Here is an 18,701-nt window from a genome sequence, read left to right as displayed (position 1 = left end):
GAACTCGCTTCTTCTGATAGCTGAGTAATATTCCATTGTAATATGGACCACAACTTAATCCAGTCATTCTGTTGCAGGGCATCTGCCTCCTTCCACGCATTTGCTATTGTGGACATTGCTGCATGAACATTGGTGTGCATATGGCCCTTCTCTTCACTATGTCTGTATCTTTGGGGTAAACACCCAGTAGTGCAATGGCTGGATCATAGGGTAGCCTCAATTTTAACTTTTAAGGACCTCCACACTGTTTTCCAGAGTGGCTGTACCAACTTGTCATTCCCACCAACAATGTAGGAAGGGATCCCCTTTCTCCACATCCTCTCACAATTGTTGTTCTTGCCTTGTCTATTTTTGCCATTCTAACTGGCGTAGGTGATATCTCAGTGTGGTTCAACATTTGCTACAACATGGACGGCACTGGAGGAGATAATGCTAAGTGAAATAAGTCAAGCAGAGAAAGACAACTATCATATGATTTCTCTCATCTATGGAACATAAGAACTAGAATGATCAGTAGGGGAAGAAAGGGATAAAGAAATGGGGGGGGTAATCAGAAGGGGGAATGAAACATGAGAGACTATGGACTATGAGAAACAAACTGAGGGCTACAGAGGGGAGGGGGGTGGGGGAATGGGATAGGCCAGTGATGGGTAGTAAGGAGGGCACATATTGCATGGTGCACTGGGTGTTATACACAACTAATGAATCATCGAGCCTTACATCGAAAACCGGGGATGTACTGTATGGTGACTAACATAATATAATAAAAAATCATTATAAAAAAAAATAAATAAAAAAATAAAAATAAAGTCTATCTTGTCTGATGTTAGTATTGTCAACCCTACTCTCCTTTGGTTACTATTTGCATGGAATATCCTTTTCCATTGTTTCACTTTTTTTTTAATATTTTATTTATTTATTTAACAGAGAGAGAGACAGCCAGCGAGAGAGGGAACACAGGCAGGGGGAGTGGGAGAGGAAGAAGCAGGCTCCCAGTAGAGAAGCCTGATATGGGGCTCGATCCCAGGACTCTGGGATCACGCCCTGAGCCGAAGGCAGACACTTAACAACTGAGCCACCCAGGCGCCCCTCCATTGTTTCACTTTTAATCTGTTTGTGTTTGCATCTTAGCTGAGTCTTTTGTTTTCTTTGTTGTTTTTTTTTTTAAAGATTTTATTTATTTATTCGACAGAGACAGAGACAGCCAGCGAGAGAGGGAACACAAGCAGGGGAAGTGGGAGAGGAAGAAGCAGGCTCATAGCGGAAGAGCCTGATGTGGGGCTCGATCCCAGAACGCCGGGATCACACCCTGAGCCAAAGGCAGACACTTAACCGTTGTGCCACCCAGGCGCCTCTAGCTGAGTCTTTTGTAGACATCTTATAGTTGGGTCATTTTTTTAAATCCATTCTAGCAATCTCTTGCCAATCTTTTGATTGGAGAGTTTAATCCACTTACATTTAAAATAATAACTGAGGAGTGCCTGGGTGGCTCAGTCGGTTGAGCATCCAACTCTTGATTTCAGCTCAGGTCATGGTCTCAGGGTCATGGGATCAGGCCCTGCCTCAGGATCCGTGCTCAGCATGGAGTCTGCTTGAAATTCTCTCTCTCTCCTTCTCCCTCTGCCGCTCCCCCTGCTCATGGTCTCTCTCTCTAAAATAAATAAGTAAATAAATAGATAAATAAAATCTGTTTAAATAATAAAATAATTACTGATAAGAAGAAATTTACCTCAGGCATCTTGCTACATATTTTTCTACATACCTTACCGCTTTTTTGTCTCCCATGTACAGCACTACTCTCTTCTTTTGTGTTTACTTGATTTTTTTGTAGTGAAACATTTAAATTCCTTTTTCGTGTCCTTTTGTGTGTATTCTATAGCTATTTTCCTGTGGTTACCATGGGGATTACATTTAACATCACGAAGTTTTAACACTCTATTTTGAATTTATACCAGTGTAACTTCAATAACATACAAAAATTCTGCCCCTTTAAAACTGTCTTTATCCTTTTCAGTTGTTGGTGCCACAGAATTACATATTTATACATTGTGCACCCCAAAACATAAACTAGTAACTTCTTTAATGTATTAGTTTCTAAAATTATGTAGAAAAGAAAATGTGGAGTTTCAAACCATTATTTCTTCAAATATTCTCTCTACCCCCTTCTCTCTCTTCTCCTGGGACTTGCAGAATGCATATGCTGGTCAACTTGATTGTATCCCTACTGTCCCTTAGGCTCTATTCCATTTTCTTCAATGTTTTTTCTGTCCTTTAAACTCAATAATTTTCCTTTCCTTCAAGTTTACTGATTCTTTCTTCTGCCTGGCCAAATCTGCCTTTGAATCCCTCAAGTGGATTTTTGTCATTTATTATACTTTTCAGGTCTTTTGGGTTTTAAGTTTTCTCTTTATTGATATTTCCATTTTGTTTGTACATCATTTCTTGACTCTCTCCCCATTTACCTTTAGTTCTTTGAGCATCTTTAAGGCAGTTGTTTTAAATTCTTTGCTAAATCCACCATCAGGTTTTTTCAGGAAAAGTTTGTTAGTTTATTTTCTCCTTTGAATGGGCCACACTTTCTTGTGTATCCTTTGTATGCCTTGGGATTTTTGGGGTTGAAAACTGGACATTTGAATCGAGTAATGTGGTAACTCTGAAAATCAGATTCTTCTGCTTCCTCAGGGTTAGCTGTTACTTCAGGTTTTGGTTTTAGTTTTTGCTTTTAATTGTTGCAGGCTGTCTCTGTGCCAAAGATCAGCCTGAGGTGTAAACTTGGGTCTTCTTGGGTTTTTCTGAGACTGAGCCTTTCCCTAGCCATGCCTGATGTCTTTCTAATTCCCCCTGTATATGCCATTGTTTGGGTTTTGGTTTTGGTTTTGTTTTTCATTTTTTAAGATTTTATTTATTTATTTGAGAGAAAGAGCGCGAGAGGGCACAAGCAGAAGGAGGGGCAGAGGGAGAGGAAGAAGCAGGCTCCCCGCTGAGCAGGGAGCCCAACACGGGGCTCAATCCCAGTACCCCAGGATCATGACCTGAGCTGAATGCAGATGCTTAACTGACTGAGCCACCCAGGTGCCCCTGCCATTGTTTTTGAATGGCCTAGTCTTCAATGTCTGGATCCCAAAAGGGGAAGCGAAGGACAGAAAAAAAAAAGGCACCAGCCCTTTAAACATCCTGAAAGTCATGTCAGCCAGATGGGAAACAGTTTGAAAAAATGGGAGGGGGTGAAACAATGCCACCACCTCTTTCTCTGAACCTCTGTGTTCAGAAGCAGCCATCAGAGCAGGTCCCAAATATATGGAAGACATGGTGCTTTTTGCCCACCTTGGCTCCACAATCTGTGTACAAGCTACTTGAGGAAGACATATCTAGCTGTCTGCCACAGGGCAGAGTGGTAGGAGATGGGTAGTTACTACTGCGCTAAGAGCTGAAATTGACCAAAATTAACTGCAATTTACCCCCCAAGCCTTTCCCTGGAAGTTAGGAGTCTTCAGACTCAAGTTTCAAAATATTTATATAAGATTCTGCCAGTGCAATTTTGTCTAGGTGGGGAAACATATTTCTGTTGTTTCTTACTCTGCCATCTTCCCAGAATCCTCAAACCTTGTTTTAATGTTTAGTAAGTTATCAAGCTTGGGTATCACTTTATAATTTAATCAAATTTTAACTCACAAGAAATAATTCTGCTAACTTCCTTGTCCTTAAATCCTTAATTAGCCACATCTACATACAGGCATCACAGTCTTTCAGTCTGGACATAGGCCAAGAAACATTTGCCAGAGACAGATGGAAGATGCAGCTACCAGTTAAGGGGAACAGATATGATGACCTGTTTTCTGAATCTAAAACTCAGACCCAGGGTCTGACAAAAGATTTGAGAATGATTATATGAAAAATCTTATAAATACATAAAATTAAATTCAATTACATTATAAATTTAATGCACTGCCTTTACAAAAGAAGAAAAATCTAATCAGGACTATCCCCAGAAAATTAAGCCACATAGAAGAAGGAGAAGGGAGGCATTGACCGTTGAATGAATCATTCCCAACTTTCATTCTTTGCATATTTTGATCATCATAACATCTCAATAAATGTCCTATAATAAAATCAGTACATTTTTCTTTACATTTAATGTAAATACCAACAATGGTCACCTATCAACTTCATACAAGGACACACTTCACAGTTTTCATAATCAAATTTTAAAATAATCACATGTAACAAAAATAAATCACAATCTAAAAAAAAACACAAACAATAAAAAACACAATTATGACATAAAAAATACAAAAACATAATTTATTTGCCTTATTTACCAAATGGTTAACTATAAAGTTAACACTTTTGCCTTGGAGTTTAAGGCAGTTTCACTTTTACCACAGTTACTTTTTCTGATCGTATGCTAGAATCCGTATCTTCTGTGTTTTATCTATATTTAATTTATCATTTCCCTTTTATATATTTGTCCACTTAAGAACCATATTTTCTTCATGATCACAGAAGCTCCACAATCCAAAACGTCATTGTCTTCATATATTTGCGTAATACCGATCACGGTTTTGAAAGTCTCTATGAGCATATCTTGCATAAGTCTTGTTATGTGGGATCCTTCCAAAAGGTTCGTGGTCATTGAAACAAGATTCAAAAACTTCATCAACAGCCTTTTGGGCTACTTCTTTGCTGATATTCCTAACAGCCAAGATAGAAAGAATGGCTCTGTCTCGCACACAAGTCTAAGGAGAAAGAAAAGTATGTGGCTTTAATTTTATATGACAATTTAATCAGGAAATAATGACATTTTATACAGTGTGTGACCACAGTCAGAACTGATTCCCTTTCAAACCCTCTTACACTGTTGGTGAGAATGCAAGCTGGTGCAGCCACTCTGGAAAACAGTATGGAGGTTCCTCAAAAAGTTGAAAATAGAGCTACCCTATGACCCAGGAATTGCACTACTAGGTATTTACCCCATTGATACAAATGTAGTGATCCAAAGGGGCACCTGCATCCCAATGTTCATAACAGCGATGTCCACAATAGCCGAACTATGGAAAGAGCCCAGACGTCCATCGACAGATGAATGGATAAAGAAGATGTGGTATATATATATATATATAATGGAATACTACTCAGCCATGAAAAAAATGAAATCTTGCCATTTGCAACTATATAGATGGAACTAGAGGGTATTATGCTAAGCAAAGTAGGTCAATCAGGAAAGACAATTACTCACGTGAAATTTAAGAAACAAAACAGAGGATCATAGGGGAAGGGAGGGAAAAATAAAAGAAGACAAAATCAGAGAGGGAGACAAATCATAAGAGACTCCCTTATTTTTTTTTTAAGATTTATTTATTTATTTATTTGAGAGAGAGAGAGAGAAAGAAAGAACACAAGTGGGGATGAGGGGCAGAGGGAAAGAGAGAAGCAGACCCCCCCACTGAGCAGGGAGCCTGAAGCGGGGCTCAATCCCAGAACTCTGGGATCATGACCTGAGCCAAAGGCAGAGGCTTAACCAACTGAGCCACCCAGGTGCCCCACCATAAGAGACTCTTAGGAAACAAACTGAGGGTTGCTGGAAGGGAGGGGGATGGGGGGATGTGGTGACTGGGTGATGGACATTAAGGAGGGAATGTGATCTAATGAGCAGTGGGTATTATATAAGACTGATGAATCACTGAACTCTACCACTGAAACTAGTAATACATTATATGTTAATTAATTAAATTAAAATTTAAAAAATCAATGGAAAAAAGAATTAATTCTCTTTCATATTATTTTATTAACTTCGGTCATTCTAAAGTAGAAACATAACTCTTAAATTATGGAATATGTTTAGCTTGATCTAAAATTATCTAAGTATAGGGGCGCCTGGGTGGCACAGCGGTTAAGCGTCTGCCTTCGGCTCAGGGCGTGATCCCGGCGTTCTGGGATCGAGCCCCACATCAGGCTCCTCCGCTATGAGCCTGCTTCTTCCTCTCCCACTCCCCCTGCTTGTGTTCCCTCTCTCGCTGACTGTCTCTATCTCTGTCGAATAAATAAATAAAATCTTTAAAAAATAATAAAATAAAATAAAATTATCTAAGTATAAATAAGACCTCCTCCATTTTTCATCTTTTCCAATAATATAACCAGATGTCATTCTCTGAAGTTTTAGGCAGTCCAACAAACAGTAATTCCCAATTTGCAAAAATCAAAAAAAACCCAACCAACCAACCAAAAAAACTATAAATAAGATTCTGGTTGGATTTTTAATAAAATTTAAATAGATTTAAAATATACTTTACTTCTATGTCTTTTTCTTCCCCTACTTTCCAGTTGACTAATACTAGATAACCTTTCCTTCAAGAGGGGCATCTCCCGTGGAGACAACAGGAAGCCACACACATATATATATATACACAAAATTTGAAGGTATCTTAATTTTTCAGGAGGAAAAAGAAAAATCAAAAACTTTCTTTTTCCTGAGCGTTCTTTGTATGGGTATTAAATTCTGTACCTAAGAGGGGTATGGGTATTAAATTCTGTACCTAAGAGGGGCGCCTGGGTGGCGCAGTCGTTAAGCGTGTGCCTTCGGCTCAGGGCATGATCCCGGCGTTCCAGGATCAAGCCCCAATCAGGCTCCTCCACTGGGAGCCTGCTTCTTCCTCTCCCACTCCCCTGCTGTGTTCCCTCTCTCGCTGGCTGTCTCTCTCTGTCAAATAAATAAAATCTTTAAAAAAAAAAATTCTGTACCTAAGAAAATAAATTATCTAATGTTACATAGTAATAGGCTAGAGTTTCTCAGTATTCTAAAAATGTTAAGAAACGGAAGGTCCTGCCATTTGAATTCTTGGAGAGCTTTAAATCCATTTACTTCTCCACAAGCACAAACTAAAATTCAAAAGAATGGCATCTAACCTTTTCATGGAAAATAACTGAATACTGGTTCTTATGGCTGTGCCATCTGTCCATCATTCACCTGTACGTGTTTCCTGTTTTACTTCACCCTGGTCAGCATGCCAGAGCTGGAGATGCTCACTAGTATTAGAACATAAACCAGTGCTTCTCGACCTAAATTACACTAAATGCTGATTTTAAAAATAAACCCCAGGCATCAAGGAAGAAAAAAGAGAGGACGAACCATATGGAGCTATGACAGCAATTGCCAGAAAGAGGATATTTCTCCCTTCCCCAGCAGAAAAAACGATGGTAAAAATTTGTCTCCTGGAGCTACGGATTTGGGACGTACACGTATAGATCACAGTTCAGGTTTACTTCTTTCCGAATGTAATACATTGCCCATACTGGGCAATTTTACCGTATTTTACCATCAGTCACTGTCCTCGATGTCGCTGTCTCTTGGGTACACGCTGTACAAACACAGGGACTCCATTCTCTAAGACTGTTCTCCTTCAACCAGGCTCCCACTGCGTCCCCGTACTTTCCCTCCTGTTACTAGTTCTATTCGTTTGTCTCGGGAATACAAGTTCCGGACTGCGGGGATCAAAGTCAGACGGGATGTGATCCTGTGTCTGTACTTCACCTACCTGCTTCCAAAAGGACCCCAAGAACAAGATCACACAGTTCTTTTCACTATTAAACTCTCTCGCTGAGTCACACAGCTTGCCCGTAATTAAAAAGAACTAAACTCCATCTATTTGGCTCCAACGGGATACATTCTGTATTCTTCCCATAGAAGTAGTTCTTTCACATTTCAAATACGAAATGTACTTCTCATTTCTTTATGCATTATTTCCACCCCCAGCACTCTGGAGGGTAAGTGATTCCATGTTAGTTTTACCTGATGGTGTTGTTTCAATCCAAAATGCAACCTGAATATTTCATTTACAAGTGAGCAGTCACCACTAAGGTTAGCAGCTCGAACCTATCCAAAGACAGAGGCAAACAGAAAGAAAGTAAGGGCTCCTGCTCTATAAAAACTTTTGTAAAAAGAATTTAAACTTAGCATGTCTTTCTGAGACTAGCATGCCCATCGGACCTTCTTCAAGAATGTTTTAAACTCTGACATAAGACTATTTTAAGTTATTCTTAAGTTAAGAAAAAGAGCAGATATCCGTGAGCTGGGCTAGACAATGCAAAATAAACTGGGGGTCGTGGGAGGGTCAATCATTTATCAAAGGGAATTTTCAAAACTTCACACTGTAACGTTATTGAAAGAACTAATTTTTTTGAAACCAAAAGTCAGAAAGTTGGACCTCAGAGTTAAAGTCCATGTTCTCCACAAGATACAACATTTCTAGAAATTACCAAAAGGACTGCAAGATAGCATTCTTTCAAAGATCTACAAACTGAATTTCAATGTAAGCTTAAAATTATACACATCGGCATGTAAGACACTTTGAGAACAAGAACCACCTGCCCTCAGCCCAAAACACTGAAACTCTCTCGGAACCTCCCTTAAACCTGTGTAAACTCAGGCCTTCCTCGGGGGCCTCAACTGTCCTTTGAAAAATTAAGTTCTTGAAATTTAAGCAAGAACACTCCAAGCACAAGAACATTCCCGACTGGTCATGCTGTAAGCAAGACAGCCTGAAGTTAGGACATATTTTCTAATTCACTATATTTTTAAGGTCAAATGAAGCTTCAATAGATGAAAAAGTCTTAGAACTACCCACATGGATGCTACAGGCAACCTGTAGCACATTTTTGCTGACGTACCGCAAACAGGATGGCCCACTTCTTGTTACTTCTACAATAACATGGCCTCATTCCTCTGAGGAGTTCCAGGCACTTAACACACTTTAGCTAGCTAACAGGCATTAATTCTCATAACACCCAAGACAGAGACCTATTTAAAAACAGAGATTTCAGTCTACTCTCCAAATACTGTAAGTTCTAATTAGATGCAGTGGGGCTGCTTATTAATTTCNAGGGAAAGAGAAAATAATCTAAGTTATAAAGTATACGCTTAAATTTATATTAGGTTGTTTTTTTTACTTCTCAGCACATTGCACTCTTCCATTAATGAAATGCAAGTACTGAATACATATGTCCCTCTAAGAGCATAAATATGCCGTGCTTCCGAGAGCAGCTCAGAGTGCTCAACAATAAAACACTTTCACGTCCTATTTTTGAGACTTAATGTTTTACTCTAGGGCAAGCAAGGAGCTCCACCCGTGGAAGGCAGCGCAGCAGGCCGGTTAAGAACCCGGTTATAATCCTGCCTCTGCCACTTACTAACCACGGAGCTCCATAAATGCCTCCCTTTCGACACATCTAACATGCAGATAACAGCATCTACCTGGAGGTACTGTTGAGCGGACTCAGTAAGAATCCACAAAAGGAACAGTGTTTGGCACACAGTCCTCGGCCAGGGTTAACTAGCATTAGTTTTTATATTATATAGTTTATTCCACAGGAAAAATGGTTATTTGGTTAAATGGTTATTATATACCATATATATAATGGTATATAATATATAATATATATAAATGGTATATAATGGTATATAAAATATAATATATAATATATAATATATATATATCCTAGTAATAGTAATGACTTTATAATAATCATTTTTAACCAAATATATATTTGGTTAAAAATGATTATTATAAAGTCATTACTATTACTAGGATTTAAAGGTTATAATTAAAACAATTCTAAGAAGATACTTATAGTATCTCTTGTTGAGTCTCAAAGCTGTGTTCAGGAGTTAAAAATGGAAATCTAAGAGTAACATGGAACCATGACAGGAAGAAAAGGAGTATGTTTAAGTAAACTATAGTTCAATTCGTTTTTTTTTTTAAGATTTATTTATTTGAGGGGGTAGTGAGGGGCAGAGGGAGAGAGAGTCTTAAGCATTATACTTCAATTAAATGTTCAAACTCAGGGTGTTCCAGGGCAGGGAAAGTATCTTTTACGAGAAAACTCACTTCTGAGCAGGCCAAATGTCTGAGGTCGGTGAACCAGTTGACATGAGCGCGACAGTGATCGAACGCGTGAATGAGCTCGTGGGTGACCACTCTGTTCATATGGGACTGATTACGGATGTTGTTCTGGCACAAAACAATCTAGGAGGTACCAAAATGAGATTAGTTCCATTATGTCTGACAACTACTCTCCTTCTGTAACTGCCATCTCCTCTCTGGTGCGAGACGGCTCACCAGCTTGGAGAGCCTCCACCTATCCCCTCCCTCGACCCCACCCTACCCATGCGTCAAGGCAAGGCCTGGTCCTCATGGACACGCTCCAGTAAGCGTTCCCAGTGACCAACTTCTCCCTCTTCTCGCCGAACTACAGCCACACTTACTGCCCTCCTCGGCGGGCTGCTGGACTCCACAGCCTCACACTAGGCGTGGGCTTTGGGATGAAGCAGATTCAAACTCCAGCCCCCCTCCTTACTAACTCGGTGACCTTGGGCAAGTTTCTTAACCTCTCTGTGCCTCAGTTTCCTCAACTCTAAAAAGGAGATCATTAGAGTACCTACCTCATAGAATTGTGAGAATTAAATGAGAGTACATGTAAACTGCTTCTTATCAAGTTTCTCAATGAGCAATGAATCAACAATGAATGACCACCACTGTCTCATTCTACTAGAATTGCCAGGGAAGATCCTCAGAAAGACCTTCAGAAAGAAGTGCAAAAAGCCAACAGCACACTGAGCAGGACCCTATAAGAATAATAAAGACATGAGGGATCCTAAAAACAACAGTTACCACTTATTGTGTACGTACTGTGTGCCAGACCCCGGGATATGTGCCAGGTATTTTATAGACATTCATCCAACATTCATCTTTCAATTAATATTTCTTGAGACCTACTAGTAGATTTACCTGTTTATAATCTATAATTATAATTGCTAATGTATAATCTACGAATGGCGCTAGAAATTAATCAAATATTTACCAAACTCTTTAAAAGACATGCAATGACAGTTGTCATGAAAAGTCCAGGATGTCATGAGTACATACAGTGAGAATGCCTGACCTGTCCAGAGGATTGGGAACGGCATCTCTGCAGAAGGAATGTTTAAACTGGGGTCTCATGGATGAATAGGAGTTAAATTTGAGGGTCAAGGAAGGGAGCATTCCAGACAAGGCAACCTGTGCAAAGGGGAGGAGCGCTGAAGGAATAGAATGTCTGAGAAGCTGAAAGCAGGCCTGTACCGCCGTAGCACAGAGCCGTAGGTGACAGGCGCGAGCTAAGGCTGGTGAGGTCTGCTAGAGCCAAATCACTCTTATCCTGAGAACAGTAGGAGCGAGGAGTGAAACGGGGGTGTTTTTGTTTATCCGTTTTACTATAGTTGGAAAAATAAGCAGAAGATGACCAAAACTGGATGCAAAGAGACTAGCTGAAGGCTAAGGAGGTATTCTCGGCAAGAGATAATGGTACCTGAGCAGGGATAGTGGAATGCTCTCCAAAAAATATTAAGGAGGCAAACTGGACAAAAGTTGGTGATGTATATAGAATATGGGAAGGGAATCAGAGGTACAAGGATGATCTCTACATTTCTGGCTTGGGTAATAGGATAGAGGGTGGTACCATTCACGGAGATATGCAAAACTAACACCAGGTTGGATAGGGATAGGGGCTGGTACAAACCATCAATTTGGACCTGGATAAATCTGTGAGGTCTCAGGTGCCCTTAAGACATTCAAGTGTAGGTATGAAGTGGGCATTTGGATATACAGATACGAAGTTCAAAAGAGAGCTCTGACCTAGGAAAATAAATGAGATCCCCTTGGCAGAGTATAGCGGAAGAAAAGAAGGGGATTTAACATCAAGGATTAAGAGACTTCAATATTTAACAGCTGATAGAGGAAGGTGAGCTAGCAAAGGAGCAACCAGAAGAGTGTCATATACCGGGAACCAGAGAAAGAAAGTGTCTGGCATTACCCGCTAAAGCCAAGTGTATGCGTACTATATGACCCAGCAATTCTGCTTCTAGACAAATACCCAGGAGTAACTTTTGCACATGTGCACCATGAGAAAGGGTGAAAATATTCACAGCATTATTGTTCATAACAAAGTCAGAAACAATATTAAACACGGTAAACTGCAGTATAGACATACAGTGGAAGACTATGTAACAGCCCAAGTATGTAAACGAGAGGGGTGTACAACATGGAAGAATCTCAACAAAATAATTATTACAGAAAACTACATACTGTATGATTTCATAAAACTACTAAGAATCACACAGAACTCAAAGTATTTCATGTATAAAACTTTAAAGCCAAGCAACTAAATAACACATTGTTTGGCTGTACATATAGATGGTAAAACCATTCAGAAAAGCAGGAAATGATTCTCACAAGAGTCCGAATAAGAAAGTGAGAGGAAATGTATTCCAAGAGGGGCACGTAATCTTCTGAAGTCCTGGTGATGTTCTATTTCTCAAATCCGGGTGACAGGTACACAGGTATTCATTTTATTACTATGACCCAAAGCATACATACAGGTTTCTTACTCTTCTGTATGAATGAGACACTTCACAATACAGATTATAATTTAAAAATAAATAAAAGGAGAGCGTGCCCAGCTATGCTCAACACTGCTGAGAAGTAAGATAAAACTTCAAAATGTCCACTCTATTTAACCCCAAGGGGGAAATGAACTCACCAAGACCCATTTTGAGAGCTACAAGTATTGTTCTTATCAGTTTACAAATGAGGAAACTGAGACTAAGGCAAATAATTTGCCCAAGCCCCACAGCTAATAAGCAGGGGAGCTAGATTTGAACTCTACTCTACCGGACTCCAAAACCCAGACCTTTCACACCTATGCTATGTTTCTTTTTCTCATGATTACTGTGAGATACCTATAAATAAACAAAATACCTATAAAATTCCCCAGGAGGAAACAACTAAGTATTATTAAACAGGGTTGTATGTTCAAGATGGAAGGTGTTACTTATAAAAACTTCATCTACCCTCACCCACAAACTAATTCTTCCACCACCTCCAAGATGCTGTCAAAACCCTCCAATTACTTAGGATGTACTGTATGGTGACTAACATAATATAATAAAAAATCATTAAAAAAAAAAACCCTCCAATTACTTAAAACTAATGTTTGTTGATCTCTTACTATGCTTACTAGTACCTTACACGAGGTATCTCATTTAATTCTCATAACTATACTATAAGATAATCATTACCCATATTTTCCAGATGAGAAAACTTACTCCCCTAATCAAAAATGTACAAAGGTATATCACCCCCACCGGGTAAAGATGAAACTCTAGTTTAGCATTCAAAGCCTCTCACCATATGGTTGACCTTTCTTTCCAATCTTATTTCCCCATATTCCCACATATTCCTGCCCCCCAGCTACACTAGACAACATGCCACTCCCCAGATATACCCTGTCCTTTCCCAACACACCACCTTTGCTCATGCTACCCTTTCTTGGGCAACAGTTGTCGTCTTTCTTGCCCCTGTAGAAGGTTTATACGCTCTAGCTGAGTCTATAGGTATCTTGCAATCACATTACTGTCCCATTGTAACCACACCCACCTAAAATTGTTTAACCTGCCTCAAACTTTATCATCGTCTTATCTCCCCTGTGAGAGTATCAGCTCCTTAAAGTAAGAACCATAACTAATTCACTTTTTGACTCTTACACAAAATCTACCCAACAGAATGGCCAGCGTGCCAAGGTGCTTAGCAAATATCGGGAAAGAGAACAACTTGGTAAAAATGCCTACCTGAGATGTCGACGCATCAAAGCCTCCACTCACATTGCCATTACAGTCTTCACAAGAAAAGTGTCTTTCTTTGTTAACAGCACTAAAAGGCAAGAATGCATGAAAGAAACAATGTCCAAAAGCAGTGTGCACGAGGCGCAGGGGAAACAGCCCTGCGCAAGGAGTCAGGAGCCCGATGTCCTAAATTCCCTCTACTGCTAACACATAAGAAACCTTGGGACCTTCAGGACTAAGTTGTCTCATCAGTGAAATAAGGAAATCGTCCCTGCAAATTCTATCCTAGTTCAAATTCCATGACATGATTCCATGAAGTATTTGGTCTACCGATTAAGACCACATTGAAAATATGCTGGAGTTGCTCCCCTTGGGCCAGAAGGTTAAGAAGTGGACCTCAGATGCCACCTCCTCTAATCTCCTCCAAGTTAAACAACAACTGGAAGGCTCCTCCATAAGAAGCTGAGATTTCTTCTCCATGAAGGACAATGCTGAGTCTGGTAGAGCGGAAAAGCCAGGTTTCGTAATTACTTACAAGACTTTACGTGTGGTCTTTATCAAAAACCGGAGGTGAATGGTAGAGCCAGAGATTTAGAGTTAGGGCAGAAGATGTATGCAGAGAACAAGACCTATGTGGAAAGTATACAGCCCATCTCCACCACCTACCATATGGAAAAGGCTTTGTGACCTGAGGTGAAAAATTGTAAGTAGTTCCAGTATGGGGTTTTTATGTTTTTAGCAACCAGAATACAGATCAGCAATTTAAAAAGATTTACTTACCACCCTGAGTGCTTCATGGCATCAAGCAGAAGTTTGACATATGGATCTAAAAAGAATCAATATTCAATTAAGTATGCTAATTGGAAAAAATAGCACCAATTGAATTATCCAAAAAGCAGTATATTATCAAAAAGTAGCTCACAAATCTTAATGAAGTAATACTATCTTAAAAGTGGTAAAAATGGATATGAAAAGACAAGCTTAAATTAACATAAAAACAAGCCTTTATGAAATAAAACACTGATACAAATACCAAGATGGGTACTATGGAACATCTTCAATGATACCAAAAATGATTTTAAAGCCCATATTTAGTTACAGGATCAAAAACACTGTATTAGGGGCGCCTGGGTGGTGCAGTCGTTAAGCGTCTGCCTTCGCCTCAGGGCATGATCCCGGCGTTCTGGGATCGAGCCCCACATCAGGCTCCTCCACTGGGAGCCTGCTTCTTCCTCCCCCACTCCCCCTGCTTGTGTTCCCTCTCTCGCTGGCTGTCTCTCTCTGTCAAATAAATAAAATCTTAAAAAAAAAAAACAAAAAAACACTGTATTAAAGCACATACCAAAAGAAAGAATGAGGGAATTGGGGGCCACATCCATGGAAAGGAACTGCAGCACAGTATCCAGATTAGAAGAAGGCAGTAAAGTAGCCCCACTGGCGTCTTTCCCAGTCAGACAGCAGGCTAACAGGATCCCGTCCTGAGTACCACACTCTGAACAGGACCTGCCAACTGAAGCTCTTCCACGGGGGAAGGCAACTACAACAGCACAGGGCTTTGCTCGGTAAGAAGCAAGAAAGGAGTTGTGGATTTGGAAATGAGAATAAAAAACTTAACCAGGACCATAATGGCTTCAGGTCTTTGAAGGAGTGCCATGTGGGAATAGAGTCCATCAGTGTTTCTTCAGAGGGCAGAACAAGGACCAAAGAGAAGAAGTTACAGTACAAGAAAGGATTTTTCCAACAATTAAAGCTGTTAATACAACAGACAAGCAGCCTCAAGGACCCTCAAAGAATCCGTACCCTGTTCCAGCAGAGGTCTGTAAACTCTCTGGTTGGTGATGGCGCAGAGGTTTTCCTGTATGGGGGTGGAAAGGCCTAGTGGACTCCTGAGGGCCCTTCCAAGCATCCGGGAGCCTGTGATAATTACAGGAAAGTACAAGAGACCCAAATGCCTCTAATATCAACTTTTTACATAGGCGTCTCGTCTGAGTGTACAAATGGGCAGTGTATTATATGACATAAGCAAAAAAAATAGAAAAAGAAAAGAAATCAGGGGCGCCTGGGTGGCACAGCGGTTGAGCGTCTGCCTTCGGCTCAGGGCATGATCCTGGTGTTATGGGATCGAGCCCCACATCAGGCTCCTCCGCTATGAGCCTGCTTCTTCCTCTCCCACTCCCCCTGCTTGTGTTCCCTCTCTCGCTGGCTGTCTCTATCTCTGTCAAATAAATAAATAAAAATCTTTAAAAAAAAAAAAAAAAAGAAAGAAAAAGAAAGAAAAGAAATCAAGGTTGGGGTTTTTTTTAAGTGTTGAAAGCAAAAACAGGTGAATAAAAAAAGTAATGAGAGACGAGAAAGATAGGTATAGGTTACTGCTTTATTAACCTGCCCCTCCTTCAGAGTGTTAAAGGTAAAACAATTATTAGTAATAATTATTTTTTTGTGTATATCAGGTGTCGGGAACCACATTAAGTGCATTATTATTCAAGCAACTAAGAGAGCTTTATGAAGTTGAAATGGATTCCAAAATCTATAGTCCTCTTACTTAAAAATAATGATAACCATAATAATTGCAGGGAGCACAGTGGTTTGGTACTTCAAACAGGACCTGCAGTATTTAGAATGGATTTGCTTTAAAGCAAAAGGGAACAGGGGCGCCTGGGTGGCTCAGTCGTTAAGCGTCTGCCTTCGGCTCAGGGTGTGATCCCGGTGTTCTGGGATCGAGCCCCACATTTGGCTCCTCCGCTGGGAGCCTGCTTCTTCCTCTCCCACTCCCCCTGCTTGTGTTCTCCCTCTCATTGGCTGTCTCTCTGTCAAATAAATAAATAAAATCTTAAAAAAAAAAAAAAAGAGAGAAAGAAAGAAAAAGGGAACAAAGATCTCCCTTGAGGCCCAATCCTAGGGATCAGATGGTAAAGATACAGGTTGATGCTTTAATACCACTAACACGTCCCAGCATCCCTCCAGGGGAGGCCTGAGGCCTGTTAATTCCTCCCGGGCCCATGGTTGGCCCACCACCATCTTCACATCCTACGTCCATATCTCCTCCACTGTCTCTTCCACTGTAAGCAGTTATCCATTACTCAGCTTCTGATATTCATAAAACCTATTCCTCACAATCCTAAGAGAGGTTTTTTATCCCTATCCTTCCCTTTCTCTGTGTCCAGATAAGGATAGAGGGGATCAGGGGCGCCTGCGTGGCTCAGCCATTAAGCATCTGCCTTCGGCTCAGGTTGTGATCCCAGCGTTCTGGGATCGAGCCGCACATCAGGCTCCCTGCTCGGCGGAAGCCTTCCTCTCCCTCTCCCACTCCCCCTGCTTGTGTTCCCTCTCCCGCTGCTCTCTCTCTGTCAAATAAATAAATAAAATCTTTAAAAAAATAAAAAAATAAAAAATACAGGACAGAGGGGATTAGAGAGTTAAGTCCAGCTTCCACACCTGATAAGAAGAGGGACCAGAATTTGAACCCATGTCTAACTCAGCAGCCCATGCTCTTTCCACTGTGTTCCACTTCAAACCTCTAAAAGACACAGTCCGGGTCCCTACTCATCTTCGTATTTTCCCACACAAGAACCTAGGTGGCATTTGATACACATTTCCAGGTGAATACAACCTCATCATGCTCATTACCCCTCTCCTCCCCTCTCCCTTGATTCCCTAATATGCTGGTAATCTCAAGAAGGTTGGAAAATCTTTGGGTGGTTGACTTTTGAACTGTAATTGGCAGCTACGAGATAGTAACCTGGCTTTAGGACAAGTAGGTTTAAGACCTTTTATTTTCAAAATATATCTGAAGTAAACTTAGAAAGTCCATGTCAGGGGCGCCTGGGTGGCTCAGTCGTTAAGCACCTGCCTTCCGCTCAGGGCGTGATCCCAGAGTCCTGGGATGGATCCCTGCATCGGGCTCCCTGCTCTGCTGGGAGCCTGCTTCTTCCTCTCCCACTCCTCCTGCTTGTGTTCCCTCTCTCACTGGCTGTCTCTTTCTCCGTCAAATAAATAAATAAAATCTTTAAAAAGAAAGAAAGAGAGAGAGAGAGAGAGAGAGAGAGAGAAAGAAAGAAAGAAAGAAAGAGAAAGAAAGAAAGAAAGAAAGAAAGAAAGAAAGAAAGAAAGAAAGAAAAAGAAAAGAGAAAAAAGAAAGTCCATGTCAATGTAAAGGAGTTAAATCTCTAGTGCAGGGGAGCCTGGGTGGCTCAGTCGGTTAAGGGTGTGCCTTCAGCTCCCGCCAGCCCCCTGTCCAGCCCCCTGTCTAGGGTTCCCTGCTCAGCGGGGAGCCTGCTTCTCCCTCTTCCTCTTCCTCTCCCCCTGCTTGTGCTTGCTGGCTCTCTGTGTCAAATAAATAAATAATTTTTTTTTTTTAAATCTCTAGTGCAATGTCCCTGGGACTAGAGAAATTGGTCAGCAGATAGTTGTTTCCCTATTTAACCCACAGCAGTGGTTCTTGACCCTTTGGGGGGTTGGGCCTTTTCGAGAATATGATGAAGTGAGGAACGCTCTCCCCAGAAAAATGCATTCAGGTGCATACATAAGATTTCCTAGTTCATTTCAGAGGTTTCTACACTCAGAAGCCCATCCAAGTATGAAGGTTAAGAATTCCTCCCAATGAGGGGCGCCCGGGTGGCACAATGGTTGGGCGGCTGCCTTCGGCTCAGGGCGTGATCCCAGCGTTATGGGATCGAGCCCCACATCGGGCTCCTCCGCTAGGAGCCTGCTTCTTCCTCTCCCACTCCCCCTGCTGTATTCCCTCTCTGGCTGGCTGTCTCTAGCTCTGTCGAATAAATAAATAAAATCTTTAAAAAAAAAAATTCCTCCCAATGAAAGGCAGTTTGCAAAACTGCTTTTGAGCCACCAGAGGTTATTCCTTAATTAACGTGTCTCTTTAAAACTGACTCTAACGTCCCCATGCTGCTGCATAATTTACAGGAGAAATCGGAGGACCTGTCAGACCAGTGAGTGTGACTGAAAAGGGCAAACTATCCGACTCCTCCCTCATTCCACAAGCAAAGTTTCCCTCCTCTGATAGGGAAACTGAGGCCCAACCCGCACCACCACC

The 18,701-nt window shown here is 40.9% G+C and overlaps 1 protein-coding gene across 5 annotated transcripts in view; it reads right to left on the bottom strand.

Annotated features, from left to right (window-relative positions):
* Positions 1 to 4,041: 4,041 nt before the first annotated feature.
* ATP23 (ATP23 metallopeptidase and ATP synthase assembly factor homolog) overlaps positions 4,042 to 18,701 on the bottom strand; it is an 18,267-nt gene continuing 3,607 nt past the window's right edge. For 2 of the 5 annotated variants that reach the window (XM_040637205.1, XM_040637203.1), the window contains exons 2-6: positions 14,432 to 14,477; positions 13,658 to 13,739; positions 9,882 to 10,019; positions 7,787 to 7,870; positions 4,042 to 4,736 (exon numbers count right to left, since the gene is read on the bottom strand). In XM_040637205.1, coding sequence (XP_040493139.1) covers positions 4,533 to 4,736; positions 7,787 to 7,870; positions 9,882 to 10,019; positions 13,658 to 13,739; positions 14,432 to 14,448 — 525 coding nt within the window. In that variant the 5' untranslated portion in view covers positions 14,449 to 14,477 and the 3' untranslated portion in view covers positions 4,042 to 4,532. Of the gene's footprint in view, positions 4,737 to 7,786; positions 7,871 to 9,881; positions 10,020 to 10,435; positions 10,619 to 13,657; positions 13,740 to 14,431; positions 14,479 to 15,451; positions 15,566 to 18,701 lie in introns of those variants that run through there. The other 3 variants (XM_040637201.1, XM_040637206.1, XM_040637202.1) reach the window with 3 other exon arrangements.

Source organism: Ursus maritimus, unplaced genomic scaffold (genome assembly GCF_017311325.1).
Source record: "Ursus maritimus isolate PB19 unplaced genomic scaffold, ASM1731132v1 scaffold_21, whole genome shotgun sequence".
Lineage (NCBI taxonomy): Eukaryota > Metazoa > Chordata > Mammalia > Carnivora > Ursidae > Ursus > Ursus maritimus.
The sequence above is the reverse complement of the archived record's forward strand: the minus strand, read 5'-3'. Positions and strand labels throughout refer to the sequence as shown.